This window comes from Portunus trituberculatus, chromosome 44, assembly GCF_017591435.1.
Source record: "Portunus trituberculatus isolate SZX2019 chromosome 44, ASM1759143v1, whole genome shotgun sequence".
NCBI lineage: Eukaryota > Metazoa > Arthropoda > Malacostraca > Decapoda > Portunidae > Portunus > Portunus trituberculatus.
In genome coordinates, this window is record NC_059298.1 from 12,182,353 (window position 1) to 12,196,080 (window position 13,728).

A 13,728-nucleotide genomic window follows, 5' to 3' on the forward strand; every position below is an offset into this window, starting at 1 on the left:
TCAATTCCCCGGCTGGGTGGAGATATTTGGGTATGTCTCCTTTCATGTGTAGCCCCTGTTCACCTAGCAGTGAGTAGGTACGAGATGTAAATCGAGGAGTTGTGACCTTGTTGTCCCGGTGTGTGGAGTGTGCCTGGTCTCAGGCCTATCTGAAGATCGGAAATAATGAGCTCTGAGCTCGCTCCGTAGGGTAACGTCTGGCTGTCTCGTCAGAGACTGCAGCAGATCAAACAGTGAAACACACACACACACAGCGTAGTGTAGTGGTTAGCACGCTCTATTCACAATCGAGAGGCCCGGGTTCGAGTCCCGGTAAGCGGCGAGGCAAATGGGCAAGCCTCTTAATGTGTGGCCCCTGTTCACCTAGCAGTAAATAGGTACGGGATGTAACTCGAGGGGTTGTGGCCTTGATTTCCCGGTGTGTGTTGTGTGTTGATGTGGTCTCAGTCCTACCCGAAGATTGGTCTATGAGCTCTGAGCTCGCTCCGTAATGGGGAAGACTAGCTGGGTGACCAGCAGACGACCGTGGTGTGAATTATACACACACACTCTCTCTCTCTCTCAGCTTAACGTGATATTTCACAGCCTTGATTGTTCAGTCGATCACTAGATGGCTTCCTTTCTCTTTTTACATCATTTGATATTCCCTTTGAAGGGAAGGTAACTGAGACAATACATTTTGATATGGTAAAAAAAAAAAAAAAAAAAAAATTAAGAACGAACAATTCTCAGTTCCTTCACCCTTTTCTTTTAGTTCCTTCTCAAATTCAGTGGCAGTATTCTTCTAACCTGACCACAGCATGTGCAATCTTTACCTAAAACTGTGAATAGTCACTCACAACAATAATGATCTTCTCTTGAGTGTCTGCAAAGTATTAGAGGAATTTCTATGAAATACATGACAGGACACACACAAAAAAAGAAAATGTGTGCAATTGGTATTTCTTTATTTCTACATGATAGTTTGCATGGCTTTCATTCATTTCACTCATGAGTAGAGATAAACAAACACTCAACATTTATTGTCTTCTCCATATCTAACTTCTTTACAGAAAACTTGCGTACACTTTTTTACTGTACTTATAGGTACACAAAGGTCTAAAATTCTTGTACTACAATGATAAGTCAATATGTACAGTCAACAGTAAGAAAGTTATAAAAATATCACACCTTATATACTAAGATATGTTTAGCTCAGTGTGTGTGCACCTCCAGGTTACAGCTCTTTTTGACTGAGAAAATAAATAACATGAATATAAAAATAATGGAGGATATGGCACTGAATTTTCAAACTGCTCAAATATTACATAGCTAAGGAAAGCAAAGAGTTTTCTGTCCCAATATCAGATATAATAACAAATAATGCTTAAATATTAACATCTTACATTACATATATAAAACTCTATCTTAAAGTCTAATTTCAATAGAAAAATGGATTACAAAAAATAGTACATTTATGAAATTTCTGTATCAATGAAACAAGACTTGGGATTTTGAGTTATAGGTATGAAACTTTCATTGATCATTAAAAATTAATGTTATAAATAACATTTCACAACTAAAGACATGACTACATTTAGAATGCACAAGGGCAACATGTACTGAACCAAGTGTATTATTGCTTTGTAATGATGCAAGGAAAACCTGTACACTGCTGTAGAATGTATGTACTACTTAGGTGTTATATGAAGTCTACTTTTAAACATGATTATTACAAGATAATAACTCCATAACTTTACAAAATTCAAATACTTACCATACTCATTTCTCATCTTTTATTCATACTGTAGGTTAATGAACAATGAATTCATAATGAATTTGCATGTCTTTTGTCTTGATCATTTCAGAATTTAACACCAATACATAGAATAAATTTTGTCATGATTAACAGGAAAAAAAGAATACAAGATATACTGAAATGATACCAATTTTGTGACCATTGTTTAATGTTGTTGAAATGAGCAATAAATTGTCAATGTAAAAAAGAAAAAGAAAAAAAAAAAAAAGAGAGGACAAATAAGAAAAACTGTTGATGTAAGAATATTTTCAAAATGATAATATACTTGCTACAATACACAACCTTCTAATGAAGCCATGAAGATTTTGGGTTATGTCATAAATCATGATACACAGTACCTATATAACCTGTACTGGATATCTATAGACTTCATTCAAATCACCTGTTGTGCATTCATGTGAACAACTGTGTTAGTTCTTGGTGCATACATATCACAGAAGCTTTAATTCATATATAACATTCATTTAAAAAAGTTATCTGCACATTGTTTTAAATAAAATGAAATTTTACTCAAAACTTATGCATGAAATACATAAATTAACACATGTACATGAGTCTGCACATCACACACGTACTTCAAATCATAAAACACAAGCAGAACTATGGACGCTCCAATGTTCACGCTGAAAAGAAGAAAATAAAAGTTAACACACATCAAGGAAGGAAAAGCTTCATGTACTCAAATGCAGGGAACTTGCATTGTTGAATAGCACTATAAATCCTAAGCAGATGAAAGTATTGTCAGCAATGAACTGTTTATCAATCAAGGCAAATAAATGAACTAAAAGATGCAAGTAAGAACACACAAATTTGCTGATGAATCTAAGTGACTTGTTTTGAGTGTGCAGTTGAACATTACTTGTCTTTATCAATGTGACAAGGGATAGTAAACCTTGTGTTAAACATTAATAATGCTGGCACATCCTCTCCATTCTGCCTTGTAGCTATTTAAGTTAAGTTTCACTTGAAAAGACTTGATTGCAATTATTTAGAACAAATTGCAGTAAAGGATGTTTGGCTAGATATTCTAAAAGGTAAAACTTCATGGTAGTTACCCTTACCTGACATTGTTCTGAGCAGTACCAAGCTTTCTTGCATCCAGAGCATATGAATCGAGCTTGTTGAGAACAGTGGAAACACAACTTCTCTCCACTTCTCAAACTTGAACTGTTAACACGTTGCATGCTGGAAGTTGCTTGATTGTGAAGTCTAGCTTGAGCTAAGTGCTGAAGACTTGGACCAGAATGCATGTTAGTTGAGAAGTGATTCTGGTGGCTGGGCATAACATTATGTGCTGGTTGGTTTTGATTTGGAAAATGCATTGTTGTGTATGAGGTTGTTGGTGTATGAGCTTCTGGAATAGATTCTCGAACTAGAACTCGAGGTGCAAAGGTTTGTGGTTGCATGGGCTTTTCTACATTTGCTGTAGATGCCTGTAATCTATCCATGGCACTGATGCCATTGTCACAAGGTTGAGCAAATTTTTCTCTGATTTTCTCAAAAAATGAGAAATTTGTTCGATAAAAGTTTTCATTCTGCAACTGTTCTAGCTGAGCTCGAGTGGCAGGAGGTAGAGCTGAGGGCCTGAAGGGACGAATTGCTGCAGGCATAGTTGGTGTTATAGGAAAAATAGTAGCTTTGTCTGGTCCAAGGCTTCTCATTACTGATGATCCAGAGGGTAAATGTGGAAACTGGTGTTGCATTCCCATGGACACAGCCTGCTGATATCCTCGATTCCTTTCTGTAGAGTTTGTATCAGTATTTCTTCTTCCTCTTGGATTTGGTAAGGGATATTGTGTAGGGCTGTACTGAGGATGATTAAATGGATGTGCTGCATTTGCATTTTTATGTTCTGCTACTGCAGCAGAAGAATGAAGAGAACTTGTGGAGTTTTTGCGTGTGCCACCATACATAGCATGATGGTGCATCGCTGAATGAATGTCCATATTATCTGAATGTCTTCTGAGTAAGGTGGTTGCTGGCTTGAGTGGAGGAGGTTGCTTGCAGGCAGATGATGCATGGTCTGGGAGATCAGAAGTGGAAAGAGCATGTCGTTTAATTTCCCCTGGATACTGGTGGGCTTTACTTATCCTCTTAAGATCCTCATGACCTGCAAGACTGTGGAAAGGCACTGCTCCATGACTAGATGACGACTCAACATTTTTGGAGCCACTCTCTTGGTGAACTCCCTGTACAGCACTGAGGAGAAGAGGCATTTCTGTTGTTTGATGATGCTGGTCTTCAATCAGGTTTAAGAATGTCCGAGGCTGAGGTTCATGAAGAGTCTGCTTTGGTTCAACTGATACAGGCATGAGCTCTACCTCAGAATTGGATATTCCGAATACAGAGCGTAACTTGGTTGGACTCATGTTTGTTAGGGGAGTAGTTGTCTTTTTCAATGATGTAGTTGCTGCTTGATCGATTTTTGAAGTGATTGGATTTCTTTTCCCTCCAGTTGGACTAATAACAGGAACTGCTGTACTTGTGATAGGAATCTGAGGAAATCTGGGAACTGGTACTACAGGGCTAGTAACAGTTTGTATAGTTGTCACCTTTGGCTGAGCAGTGGTAACAGCTGGATCACTATAAGACATATGAAGGTCTTCTGCTGATGATGGGTTTGTTGGTGTACTGAACACATTCCCTTGACTTGAACTAGGGCTCATATGAAGTATTCCAGGATTGACAATAGTTACTTCTGAGTCATTTCTTATTAATCCTAGGCCATTTCTTGACGAACCAGGACTGACCACTGATACCCCAGGACTGGCTATTGGTCTCCCAGGACTGGCCATTGGTCTCCCAGGACTGGCCATTGGTCTCCCAGGACTGGTCATTGGTGCTCCAGGACTGGCCATAGGTGCTCCAGGACTGGCCATTGGTACCCCAGGACTGGCCATTGGTGCCCCAGGACTGGCCATTGGTGCTCCAGGACTAATTACTGACGTTGCAGGACTGACTACTAGTGCCACAGGACTAACCAAAGGTCCCCCAGGACTAATCCTTGGTATCCCACAATGTATCCTTGGAAGTCCTGGACTCATTCTTAGTACTCCAGGACTATTTTGTGGAACTCCTGGACTATTCCTTGCTATTCCAGGACTGCTACTTGGCATTGCAGGACTAATCGAACCTCCTGGACTGACAATGATGCTTCCACTATTAGATTTTGTTATTCCAGGACTTGTTCTTGTAATAGGAGGACTAGGTCTTGGTATCCCTGGGCTAGACCTTGGTATTCCTGGACTTGACACTCCTGGACTTGCACTTGAGTGTCCTCTAAGTAGGGGAGTGGTTGTATTAGGTGAGATTGCAATACTACTTGATAAGCCAGGACTAACAGCTGGCATGGCAGGATTTACTTGTGATGCATGACTAGTCTCAGGTACAGATGAACCCTTTAAAGAAGTCATAGAAATTTCCAAATTGGACTGAACCTGAGTTAGGTTTTTGAGTGTGGCTGAAGAGATTTGGTGTGAATGAGAGATGATTTTTTGTGAAACTGAAGTATTATGGGAGGTAGTATCAAGATCAACATTGTCTTCTCTTGGCAAAAGGTCACTGCGTATACTAATTTTTGATCTTTTACTCTCATGGAAGTGACATTCATCATCATCATCAATTTTTAATTCTACATCACTGCTTTCATGGTCCTTTCTCTTTTCTGAATTTCTTTCATTACTATGTGAATTTTCATCTGCTTTCTCACACTCTATCTTGGTCTCACTGCTCTGTTCACCTCCATCTTCCTTCTTTTCTTCTTTTTCTGTCAGCATCAACTCTTGTACTTTTCGCAATTTTTCTACTTCCTGTCGTGTTTTCATTAGTTCTTTATATAGTACAGAAAGAAGCAACCTTGGCTGTACTTCAGCATCCTCCTGACTTTTGCCATCACCTTTATAACAAATCTCTTCTTTTAAGACTTTCATATCAATATCACCAGATTCACTCCCTATGCAGTCAATAACATCACTTTGCAGATCTTTAGAATTTTCTGGAATTTTCATATTCTTATCATTATTGATTTTTCCCAATGAAGTCTGCTTATCACTGTCATTTTCTTTAATGTTTGGATTATTTTCTGTCATCACTATTTTTTTATTGAGATCTATCTTACTGGCAACATTTTCTGCACCTTCTTGTATGTTTGTTGAAGAAGTTGATATTTTGTTTTCAGTACAAACTGGATCAATCACATCTTTCTCTGAATTAATTGGTGTTGCTATTGACTTTGGAGAATATGAAAAGATGTGACTCTCAGTTGGTTCTGATGGCCACTTACTTAGTGATAGAGATGGAGTAATATCAGGACACTGAGATTTTATACTTTTAATATCTACAGATGATGTTCTTTCTGATGATGACTGAGCAGTGGTGGAGCCTGGTGTTTCCATTTCTTTACTTTTTGATTCATCTGCCATGTTCATTTCAGTCTTTGTAGGGTTACTTTGTATCACACTTTCTTTTTCCTTTGTTTGCTCTGTGGATGAATTGTTGGAATCACTTTTCATCATCTCCTGGAATGCCCGTCTGAGGAGTGTTTGCTTGTGAGAAAATCGTTGAGGACTGTGAGGACCAGCTGAGCATCCAGAATGCTGGCTGTTTGGACTTGACCCTTGCTGAGCAGACCAATCTGAAATACAGCAAGTTGATATCACTCAGTGCTATATGACTATGTATCTGTCTTACATTTTTACTGACAATGATGTTGAATTGTTAGATAAATATATCATCATTAAGTGTGGAATGGTTGAGATACTACACTGAAAATGGCAAGTTTTACAAAAAATGTTGACTGTCAGAAGTCCTTAGCAAAAATGACTGCAGACTAGCCAAGGTATACCCATGTCTTTAGAACTATGACCTGAGACAAGTATCCGTTTTTCACACTTGTGAAAAGAGAAAGAAGGAATAATACAGATAAAGAAGTGTGTTTTTTCTACTAAAACCAAACTAATAAAAGATTATAGATGTATATCATAACAGATCATAGATATACCATAAGAGAAAATCAGGTACATACATAATCACACTTGTGTTCTATTGTACTGACCTGAATTCCTAGCTGAACATGTATCAGGCTTGGGTGAACATATCTTGTCTGCTTGGTGATCTGTCATGCCACCTGAGTCCTGTGGTGTTGAAATTATTGAAGACTTTGCATGAGAACCAGTAGGTGGAGTTTTGTCAGGATGAAGGTCAGGCTCCTGGTACTTTGTTGAGCCATAGAAGCAGATGGGTGGAGTAGTAGTAATATTGTACTGAGGATCAATATCACCAGAAGCTACACTACCATAATATTTCACAGCATTGACATTGACAGTATCATATAATGCTTCAAAACTATTATCCTTCACTCCATACAGAGTTGCTTTTGTAGAAGAGGTACTACTGTACAGAGTTGCCTTATCTCCTTCAGCATGTTCAAGACTTGTACTACTTTTTTCCAGAGGTGGTGGAACTCTTCCATGCCCAGATCTATACAAAGTTGGTTCACAGGTATATAAAGTACCTGGAACAGTCATGCTAGGTACAGTTGTAGTACTACAGAGAGCTGGTGGAGCTGAACATGGTGGTGTGGTGGTGCCCAAGGATGGCCGTCGCTTAGGAAGGGCTGTGACTTTTGATGAAGGTATCAGGGGAGGTACTGCTGTCTGAAGATGTCTTTTAAATCCAATGTTGCTACTGCTTCCACTGAACCTGAAAGAAAATAATATAGTTTATTATGCTTCTTAGAGCAGCAAGTTACATCTGTATGTTACAAACAAGGTAATTGTGTGAAAGTAAGAAAAGTACAATGAAGACAATGAAGAGGAAACAGTGAGTGAACTGAGACTTGTAGTACAGCCATTGGTGGACCAGGACATGCAAGGACAAGAATAAGAATATAATGTTGTCCTGGACACCAAATATTGATATATGGAAAATATTTTCACAAACATAGCTGGAATCTACGTTTTAGTGAAATACACAGATGTGAGTGACCTGCAATCTTGTTGAAACTGGCAATTATGGAAGATACTAGGATGTATATACAGCATGGAAATCTTTGCGATGATTGAAAAATAATAATCAATTATGAAAATGATGAAAATACTACTACTACTACTACTACTACTACTACTACTACTACTACTGCTAATAATACAGAACCGTAACAAACTATATATGTTTAAATGAGAATTATGAAAATAATAATAATAATAATAATAATAATAATAATAATAATAATAATAATAATAATAACGATAATAATAACAATAATACACAACTGTAACAAACTATACACGTTTGGATCTAAACAGCTGGTTAATAGAAAGCCTTGCAGTTTCAAGTTACAGTAATAACTGCATGAAACCAATACAAACCCTTGAGTATTTACAAAAAAGGTGATATCTAGCACATTTTTTATGCGGGAGACAGTAATTAGGCAATTCATTAAAACTGATGATTTCCTGAGCATTATGGAGAAAGACTATGTAAGCAGAAGACATGCGAGTGATGAGTGCAACATAATAACAAAAGTGACAAATGACGTGAAGGAAGTGTGTGACCTACAAGAGATGACTTCTATCGCAAGATCGAGCCAAATAATGCTGAACTATTAACTGGATAATGCACAACATAAAACTAATACAAAAACAAACAAACAAACAAAAAAAAAAAAAAAAAAAAACAATGCGCAATGTCAGAGAGAGAGAGAGAGAGAGAGAGAGAGAGAGAGAGTAATTTTTTCCTATGTACTTACGAATTCTTCCTGGCTTGTTCTTCGTCTTTGCTGCTGAAAGTGAATTGAGATGAGGGAGCGGTGGGAGTGGATGAGACACTCTTGGAGGGAGACTCGAGCTCCTTGCCTGACGAACTGGTTGTTGGTGTGGAGGGAACAGCGCGGGATGAGAGCAAAGAGTTGTTTTTGATCTTTTGCTCGAGCCAATTGAAGCCTTTGATCTCTTGTGCCAAGCGACGCCCCCGTCCCTCGTGCTCCACCTCCCGTCGGAACTGGGCCTCCTGGAGCACGGCGCACCGACTCCCCGGACCTGTGGAGAAGAACAAGGCTTTATCAAAGGATAGAAGTGGTTCACGTGGAAGGTGTGTGTGTGTGTGTGTGTGTGTGTGTGCAGTATTATTATTAGTAGTAGTAGTGTTGGTGTTGGTGGTGGTGGTGGAGGTGGTGGTATTACTACTACTACTACTACTACTACTACTACTACTACTAGTAGTAGTAGTAGTAGTAGTAGTAGTAGTAATGATGATAATAATAATAATAATAATAATAATAATAATAATAATGATAATAACAATAGTAATAATAATAATAGTGTGTGTGTGTGTGTGTGTGTGTGTGTGTGTGTGTGTGTGTGTGTGTGTGTGTGTGTGTGTGTGTGTGTGTCTACACGCGCGCGGCAAAACAAATAAATCTAGATTCTAGGTCATCTGGAGTTACGGAGACTGTGTGTGAGTGTGTGTTTCACTGTTTGATCTGCTGCAGTCTCTGACGAGACCGCCAGACGTTACCCTACGGAACGAGCTCAGAGCTCATTATTTCCGATCTTCGGATAGGCCTGAGACCAGGCACACACCACACACCGGGACAACAAGATCACAACTCCTCGATTTACATCCCGTACCTACTCACTGCTAGGTGAACAGGGGCTACACGTGAAAGGAGACACACCCAAATATCTCCACCCAGCCGGGGAATCGAACCCCGGTCCTCTGTGTGTGTGTGTGTGTGTGTGTGCGTGTAGTGTAACTATTGACTTTGCTAACTACTATAATCCCTCTCCTTATGATTGATATGAAATCGCGTTATTTTGCCCTCACTCACTATTTTCTGCATCTTCCTGCAGTTCTGTGATCTACTGAGAATCAACAGTTACTAATTGTCGAGCTTAGCAAGGGGAACGTCAACTCATCAAAAGACATACAAGGGAAGAAGGACGCAAAACCTAATGAAAGTGAGCGGTGAAGGTTACTTGGCTATCTATAATAACTACATTTGTGTCCCATATTGCTTAAGCTTGTACAAACTCATTATCATCTGAGTATGGTGAGGTTATAATCATCCTTTCTCTTGGATGTATAGCTTTGTTATAGTCAATGCGCAGCTCTCCTAGACAAAAATGCACTTATGTGATTTCCTGCCGATTACTCATCCTGCTCTGGATTGGACAGGTTGGTGAGATGAATACATTCTGGTCCCATTTATGAAATCATATCTCAATAACAGTCTCGTGTTTGATGAGATTAAGATAACCTTCAGAGAGAGAGAGAGAGAGAGAGAGAGAGAGAGAGAGAGAGAGATATTTCGAATGACATAAGGCGTCGGAAGCAAACGCACATGCGACTGCCTCTCTGCAAGGCGAGATTCACTTTGACTTACAACTGTACATCATAATATAGGTCTTGTTTTTCAGTGATGTGCACATAATTCCTCATCGATGAACAAGAAGTCGCCACTGGGAGGGTGAAGCTGGCAATCACGAGTACAACACTAGGTGATTCATAAGACGTTGGTGAAACATTGAACACACACACACACACACACACACACACACACACACACACACACACACACACATCATAAACCTAGCTTGGCACTGGCGAGCGTCAAGGCGGGGTGAGACTAAACATACAGCTGTGGCCTCATGGATGCAACTAATTTCATATGTATACACACACGCGCTCATATAATAAATACATTAATAAGTGAACGACACAGCAAACGAACCATTTTGATGCGCAACGTTACCTAGGAAACATTTACCCCGGAACTTTCATACATCTGTCGACTGATACACTGACTGGTTCAGTTCATATTCTTAAAAGCTATGAGGTCTGGTCAGGACTACTAGCAGAGACCATACAGATAAAAAGAAAAGGGCTAAGTTTTCACGTGTTTTTTTTTTTCCTCCTTGTTGATGGAGAATTCTTCTTCCACTATCACATGATAACGATGAACTGCGGTGTCTAAACTTTTAAAATCAATAAATCCATGTTCAATCACCTTTGCAAATCTCGAAATGAGCATCAAAAACATTTAAAAATACCGGTGAGAGAGAGAGAGAGAGAGAGAGAGAGAGAGAGAGAGAGAGAGAGAGAGAGAGAGCATCTCGGTTATTTACAAATGTAGCCAGGAAAACCTAACAAGCAAATACGATCAAGGCGACCGAAATTAGACATTTTACTATTATCAATTATTCACAACCTTACTGAACAATATCTTTAATAACACTACTGTTAATCCTGTATTCAATCGACTACCAAATGATGCGCTCCACGTATCACCTGCCGTCATGAATGTTAACGCTTGTTGGATTGAGTTTGAAAATTCCTCACCGTTTTTTTTTTTTTCCAAACAAATCTGAGTCGCAGACAATCCCTTGGTTATCTGACCGAATGCCAAATTAGGTACAAAGAATAAAGTAGTCTCTTCTTTCTCACCGGTGCAAAAGACACTGGCCAACAAGCGGGTGTTACCATTTGCACCACACTGATTTTCTCGTATGGATTGTAAATGGACTGCAAACATATAATATCATCAATAAACTGAATTATCACTATTATTACTACTATTATTGTTATTATTATTATTATTATTATTATTATTATTATTATTATTATCATCATCATCATTATTTATCATTACTATTACCAATTTTCTGTTTACTCTTATCGCAGTGAACAACGCAACAGACCACGTCCATCACCAGTCAACGATCGACTGAGTCCAAACTGAGGGCGTCCAGGTGACGGATACCGAAAAGGAATATATATATAAAGGAGCGTGACCCTGCGAACCAGGTAGCCTCGTTAATTCAAGTATGTTCGGGATCACGGGCGGGAGGCTTGAAGGCATCAGAGCTGCTAATCTGGGACCGGATTCCACAGTTATGACACAGGCTTAGCTAGGCGAGGCACGGCGGATGTCACCAGTAATCGAGACTCATCTGCGCACTGCCCTCCAGCTGAAAAACACTCCAGCCAAATCACCCACATTACCTGTGCAACGCTGGATTCAGCCGCTGCTGCAGGGCTGCCTCGCAACTGGCTGCCCCTCTCCACCTCCGGACTGAGCACACTACCTGAACCTCCCAACACCTGTACGGACGCCACCAGCGGAAGCAACAATTACCGGATGTCCATGAGCCGAGACACACAAAAATTGCCTCCAAGTATTAAGGTCAAAGAGACTAATGTCGTTCATTACAGAAGATAGAAGCAGAGACCGGTAGAGACAAGGTGAGCCTTGATATCAACACTCGACCCTACACATAAACGCATCGCATTTACCTGAACACTCACGTTATCACCAAACCTATTGGTTACATATGCATTTATGGAAAAGGCCTTGTTTCTCTCATGGAGTAGTGTTGTACAAAGGATACACAAATACGATTTTGGGCGCATAACCATGTTTCAGTATGAAATAAAGATGATACGGTGAAAGTAGTTAGAATAGTTTTGTGAATCCTCATACAGCTTCACGCCACAGAGTAAACTGAAATCGAGTAAGTAAAGGGGAAAAATATAGTGCGTGTCTACGGGACTAAAGCTGGTCATGACATTCAAAGTAACTGCAATCAGAGATCACTTTCCTACATAGATTTAATGGCAGCCGCCCTAAGAATGTGCGCGAGCACACGCTTAGGGCGGCTCCTGGGGTTCGAGTCCCGGGAGCGGCACGGCAATTGGGAGAGCCTTTTAGCGTGTAGCCCTTGTTCACCTAGCAGTAAATAGGTACGGAGTGTAACTCGAGGGATTGTGGCGTCGCTGTCCCGGTCTGTGGAGTGAGGTGTGGTCTAAGTTCTACCATAAGATGATCAGTATGAGTTCAGAGTTCTTTCTGTAAGGGAAAGGCTGGCTGGGTGACCTGCAGGCGACCGTAGTGAATAGGGAGACGGTGGCGTAGTGGATAAGGTGGTGAGCGTGGGATCGGGCAGACGTCCACGCGTAGGTTCGAATCCCACCACGTACAGCCTTAAACACATTGCCATTTGTCGAGTGGTTTAAAGTTACCTACATATCACCATGATACCCAGGTTCTGGGTGGTTACACCCAAGATGAGCTTCGGGGTGATATGGGCCCTAATATGGGTACCACTATAAATAAAATTGCCTGCGCCACTAATGGGCGGAAGCTGAACAGCGCTTCCCATACACTCTTCAAGTGTGCCTACAGGCGCTATAGGCCTTAACGTAAAAAAAAAAAAAAAAAAAAAAAAAAAAGCGCTAGAGCGAGCGACTAAGCGACACATTTTAAACGACAGAAGGACGGACGCATGAGGTATACACTGTCTCCACTCCACCTCTGTGAGGAATATATCATAAGGCTTTTGTTTTATGAAAAATCTCAATCTCACAATTAATAAATTAATGAATAGATAAATTACAACAAGTATAAATAAATGCAATCGTACACCACACTTCGTAGCACGACATTTCACTTGATCTTACATCACTACGAATATATACATGAGGTATCACAGTAAGCCACAACGGAAGTAAGTCAGTATAAACATCCTTTAAGAATCACACTTACTCCGAAAATAAATCTCTTACTCGTTTTCTTTTCGATCTTTTTTTTTTTTTTTTTTTTTTTTTGTCTGTCCTCGTATTTCCTCTGCCATCGACCTTCACACCCGAGGCCAATGCTAGTAGGCTGCCGCCAGCCGTCACACGCGATATACTGAACAGACACAGGTGTGACAGACAACTAATAGATGTTAAGTTTTGTGGGGCACACATGCGATAAATACCATCCTGCCAGCACTCAGACTTCCACTGCCTGTTGGTGAGAGGCAGTATCGCGCACCGAAGACACGAGAGTTTTACAATGTGGAAGCATAAAAAGAATAGGCTGCAAGAAAACTAGATGTTTGAAGTTAACTGAGGAGGAGGAGGAGGAGGAGGAGGAGGAGGAGGAGGAG

At 40.0% G+C, this 13,728-nt stretch overlaps 1 protein-coding gene and 1 long non-coding RNA gene across 2 annotated transcripts in view; one reads left to right on the forward strand and one right to left on the reverse strand.

Annotated features, from left to right (window-relative positions):
• Positions 1-930: 930 nt before the first annotated feature.
• The window catches only part of LOC123518565 (microtubule-associated protein futsch-like), a 97,260-nt gene continuing 84,462 nt past the window's right edge, over positions 931-13,728 (reverse strand). Inside the window, 4 exon segments of the mRNA XM_045279419.1 lie at positions 931-2,421; positions 2,860-6,431; positions 6,852-7,498; positions 8,547-8,835. Of these exon segments, the coding sequence (XP_045135354.1) occupies positions 2,380-2,421; positions 2,860-6,431; positions 6,852-7,498; positions 8,547-8,835 (4,550 nt within the window). The 3' untranslated portion in view covers positions 931-2,379.
• LOC123518566 lies at positions 8,766-12,226 on the forward strand. The gene is made up of 3 exons (XR_006678819.1): positions 8,766-8,887; positions 9,649-9,756; positions 11,480-12,226. It is a non-coding gene; the product is annotated as an uncharacterized LOC123518566 (long non-coding RNA).